The sequence below is a fragment of the Pyxicephalus adspersus genome, chromosome Z, assembly GCF_032062135.1.
Source record: "Pyxicephalus adspersus chromosome Z, UCB_Pads_2.0, whole genome shotgun sequence".
NCBI lineage: Eukaryota > Metazoa > Chordata > Amphibia > Anura > Pyxicephalidae > Pyxicephalus > Pyxicephalus adspersus.
The window spans coordinates 68,167,638-68,172,736 of NC_092871.1; the positions used below are offsets into that span (position 1 = coordinate 68,167,638).

General features: G+C 37.9%; 1 protein-coding gene across 5 annotated transcripts in view; it reads right to left on the reverse strand.

The window, feature by feature from the left end:
• The window catches only part of RABL6 (RAB, member RAS oncogene family like 6), a 29,361-nt gene that overhangs the window by 22,640 nt on the left and 1,622 nt on the right, over positions 1-5,099 (reverse strand). For 4 of the 5 annotated variants that reach the window (XM_072431181.1, XM_072431182.1, XM_072431178.1 and 1 more), the window contains exon 2: positions 2,227-2,677. In XM_072431181.1, coding sequence (XP_072287282.1) covers positions 2,227-2,356 — 130 coding nt within the window. In that variant the 5' untranslated portion in view covers positions 2,357-2,677. Of the gene's footprint in view, positions 1-2,226; positions 2,678-3,944; positions 4,068-5,099 lie in introns of those variants that run through there. The other variant, XM_072431180.1, reaches the window with a different exon arrangement.

Sequence of the window (5,099 nt, forward strand, 5' to 3'; positions counted from 1 at the left end):
ACCTCTCAAAAAACAATAAAAAAATTTATAAACATGTTTTGTCAGGTGGTGCTACCCTTCACATTAAAATACAATAGCAGCTGGAAGCAGTTAAATGCAGCTTAGCACTAGAACTTACCTTAGTTCTAGAACTAGAACAAAGGAGCAGTATACAAACTGAAAATTCTTATTTATTTCAAGTCAGTAACACAAGGTACTGAAGTTAGAGACAGGCAAGCAACTAGTATTTTTAAAGAGGTCAGCAATGGCAATCTGTAATTTTCAAGACTGGATGTGGGTGTTTGCTCTGTAAGGTGGAGTATCCGGAACTGGACGTCATTCATTTCATCCTTGAACAGACAGGTCAGGTTTTCCATCTCTAATCTCACTCCCTGCATGCGATCTTTATTTACTTCCAAGGGTGAAGAGCTTAGGCTAGGTACACACGTGCAAAAATTATGCACCAATCAACAATTATGCATTAATATTTTGAATGATCGTATTGTGCACATTTCTGTACATTCTGAATCAATACGATCATTCAAATATAATCCACCAATAATGTACACACACTAGATACGATCGTTTGGCCTAAGGCCAATGTGGTTTCTATCTTCAAAAAAGTCATTACCAGGTTCAAAGTCATTAACAGGTAACTACAGACCTGTTAGTTTAACGTCCATAGTTGGAAAGGTCTAAAGAGCAACATAGAGGAGTTTCTGCTAAAAAATAATATTATAAGTGATAGTCAGCATGGCTTCAAGAAAGACAGAAGTTGTCTAACAAATTTACTCTCTTTTTATGAGGAAGTAAGTAAACAGAGTGACAGTGGAGTAGCAGTTGATATAGTGTACTTGGACTTTGCTAAAGCATTTGACACTGTACCCCACAGACGGTTAATTTGCAAGTTAGGGTCAATAGGTTTGGAAAAGTCAATCTGTAAATGGATAGAGAACTGGCTTAAAGATCGCATCCAGAGAGTTGTAGTTAATGATTCATACTCTGAATGGTCTAAGAATATTAGTGGTGTACCTCATAAATGATATAGAGTTTGGGATTAAAAGTATCATTTCTGTGTTTGCACATGACACCAAACTATGTAATGAAATTAGGTCTATACAGGATGTCAATAATCTACAAGCAGACCTGGATGTACTGTTTGATTGGGCAGCCAAGTGGCAAATGACATTTAATATAGATAAATGTAAAATTATGCACTTACAACAGGCGCCAACAACATGCATGCTGCATACTGTCTTGGGAAGTCAGAAATGGAAAAGGATCTGGGGGTTCTGGTAGATCATAGACTTAATATTAGCATGCAATGCCAAGCTGCAATATATAAAGCTAGTAAAGTACTTTCTTGTATTAAAAGAGGAATAGACTGCAGAGATGGAGACATAATCCTGCCCCTGTACAAAGCATTGGTCAGACCACATCTGGACTCCCTTGAGAAGAGACGTATAAGGGGGATATGATCACCCTGTATAAATATATAAACGGTCCATATAGAGAACTCTCTTCCCAAATATTCACTTTGAGATCATTACTAAGAACAAGAGGGCACTCTGTGTCTGGAGGAAAAAAAGTTTAAGCTCCGGATAAGGAAGGGATTCTTCACTGTAAGGTCTGTGAAAATGTGGAATCGGCTCCCTCAGGAAGTATTTTCAGCAACTACTATAGATTGCTTCAAGAAAAAGCTGGATGTTTGTCTAGAAGCACAGAATATAACTGGGTATTAAGGCTTTAAAGTAAAAATAACAGTGACTGTTGACCCAGGGAACATCTGATTGTCTCATGGAATCAGGAAGGAATTTTTTTTCCATTGTTGAAGCAAATTGTACCAGGGTTTTTTGCCTTCCTCTGGACAACTATGTCTTATAGGGTTTTATATCTGGGATATGTTTATTTCCCTAGTGGCTGACCTTGATGGTCTTTTTTCAATTAACCTACTATGTAACTATTTATATCCAGAAAGTCAGAGGTACTTCTGTTTAACTGTCTGCTCTGTTTGCTACCCTGAAATAATGGACACTTTGTGCACATACACTACAGCAGAACCTGCATGACCCCACCCCCAACCCACAAACACTGCTGCTGGACTAATTACAAAATGAAGAATCTGAGTAAAATTTAAAAACTTGTACTAGCTGAATCAAGTAGAGTAGGACATTTTTTTACTTATCTGCCCGGAGTTAAACTTTAAAGGACAAGACAAATGGAAGAAGAATAAATTATGCCTCTTACTATTATATTGTACTCCTTTAGCGAACCTCCTCTGTAGCACCTGGTTCATGGACTGGAGGCCAGCCGGGATATTCTTATCTTTAATAGTAGGTACATCTGACCCAACTAATTTCTTCAGAGCTGAAAACATCTTCTCTTTTGAAGTTGATGGGACAAGCCCAAACAATCAATAGAAACGTATAGTGAAGAGATTGTACTCCAAATGTCACTTACAAAAAAAAAAATATTGGCTGAAAGGGAATATTGAAGAAAAAAACCTATAGCATATAGCAAAGATTATAACAGGAGGGTAGTCATGCTTTAATGTTGCTGAATTGTTTTTCCTTTGCTCATTTAATTAACGTGCACATTTTCAAAAAAGTTGAAAAAAAATTGGTTTGAATTTAACAGTCAGCAGGAAAGAGATGGTCGCTGGATTCCCAGGTCATTGCTCACACTTAACCCACAGCTCCTAAAAATGTGAACAGAGAAGAACAGTTAGTGAATGTATATGGATAATAAGCAGACATATGAAGGGACTGTTTACTTTGATTCTTAGGGCTTTTTTCATCCTTTAACTCTTACAAGTGCAAAAATTTTTTGTTCTGTAGTTAGCCTGTCACAGTTAATGGCTTCCCAGCAACTATGTTCAACCTTTTGGTGCCCAGGAGCTGTCATATGGACCTTATTTTAAAACAGGGAATCTGACATTCTCTGGTGGTAATCAGTTTCTGACTTTGATACACATGGACCTGGAAGAATCCAATGAGGTAATGTTTAAAGGGATTGTCTGATTCTCTGATTGGTAAAAACAGCCCATAGATTTTTTTTTTCTTGCAGGTGTGCGTACTTCCTGCTAGGATTGTGAAAAGGTTGGAGAAGCAAGTCGCCCTAAGACTGCATCTCAAGCAATGTACTGAAACTGGGCCAAAAAAACATGAAAAAAAGGGATTTCAAATACTCCCATTTGAGTCAATGATAACTAGGGCTTTATTATTATTATTTTTATTAAACAGGATTTATATAGCGCCAACATATTACGCAGCGCTGTACATTAAATAGGGATTTGGCTTTGATGTGGTTAAGGACTGGTTTACAGATGTTAACTGTATCAGTACCATTGGAATGTAAAAGTCATAATAAACAGCAAATCTTAATGTAAATATTTCTTTTTTAAGATTTTAGTTTTGAAAAAAAAAAACATTTTTCAGCAACATTTCCCAACACAACTTTTATGCAACTGACACATCCCCATATAATTCCTTTAAAATATAGATCAAAGTCTACTTATAAAAGGAAATCACAAACGTGCAATTTTTATGTAAAGTCAGACATTGGTCCTTTGTCAAGACCCAAAAGAGTTGCAGATTCCTAATCGCCTCCAACACTGAATTTCTGAAAGGTCTTCGTTGGCCTGGCATAGTGGTCACTGACATCTTGGGTGGGTAACACAGACAAAACATTACCATCACTGATTTTCAGTGATCATAAAATCTTGTGTTTGCATGCCAAATTGTTTTTTGCATTTTGTATGAAGTAAAAATGTTAGACATCAGGTTATTAGCCTGTCTATGGTTCTCTCTGCTGTTGCTAATACTTCCTGTCATACAAGCTTAACCCCCCTAGCGGTAATCCGAGGTGTGACTTGGGTGAATTTTACTTGCAAAAAGCGTTAATCCCGAGTAACACTTGGGGTCGCTTTTAACTTAACTTAAAAAAAAAAAAAAAAAAAAACTTACCTTGTTCTGTCGCTGTCCCCCGGTGTCCTGCTTGTCCCCGCAGGTCCTGGGAACACGTCCTCCTCCTCCGATCTCCAGCCCCGAAGTGCAGAGACGAGATCTACAGGGTTTCCCAGGGACAACGGTACATGCGTCGGTGCAGGCGGGAGGGTCGGCGGGAAATTCAAATAATTTTGTATTGGATTCAATACAAAGAAATATTCATATAAGATTTATATATATAATTATATTACATATATATATTATATATGCTATTATACAGTTACTTTACGTTTAAATATTGTTTTTATTTTTTTTAACAGATTTTTGTGTTTTGTTATTTAAAGTTTAGTATTAAATGTATTAAATTTATTAAATATCAGTGAGTTATGCCTAAGAATTACAGCCTACAATGAAAAATAAATTTCCATGCAAAAAACTGTACCGCATTTGCATGGAAATTTTGAGGGAATTAGACCGCTAGGGAGGTTAACAGAAAGTGAGAAGAACTCTTTACAAACCAAGCAAAGGAGGGAAAGACAACCAGCATATTAAATGAAAGGCATTCATTAGAAAGGGAATGACACATTGAACAGTGAGGTAAGTATTAGATCAGGGGGTCGGCAAACTTTTTGGACTAATAGGCCATTTCAGGGTGTAAAAAAGGCACACTAGGCCAGAAGAAACAATAACGCGACAATTCAATTAGGCTGGATCCAACAATAAAAAAATAGGGGGGCGTTAGGCTAGATTGGAATACGGGCTAGGCGGTATCTGGCCTAAAGGGCGGAGTTTGCCTAACTCTGTATTAGATAGATAGAAAGGAGGATGTGGGGGGGGACAGGAGATCGATAGGAGATAAAGATAGAGAAAAGACAGTTGTCAGAGGACACACAGCAGGTCAGGTATTGGTGCAGGGGGTAATATACAGACCATGTATTGGTGCAGGGGGTAACAAAGGAGATCACAAGTCTGTGCAGGGGGTAATATACAGGAGACCATGTGTTGGTGCAACATACGAGAGACTGTGTGTTAGCAAAGTAATAATAAAAAGGGGATCAAGTATTGCTGAAGGAGGAATACGGAGACCAGGTACTGGGGCGGGGCAATATACCGAGCAGGTATTGGCACGGGGGGGTGTGATATACAGACAAGGTATTGACACGGGGGGGCAAT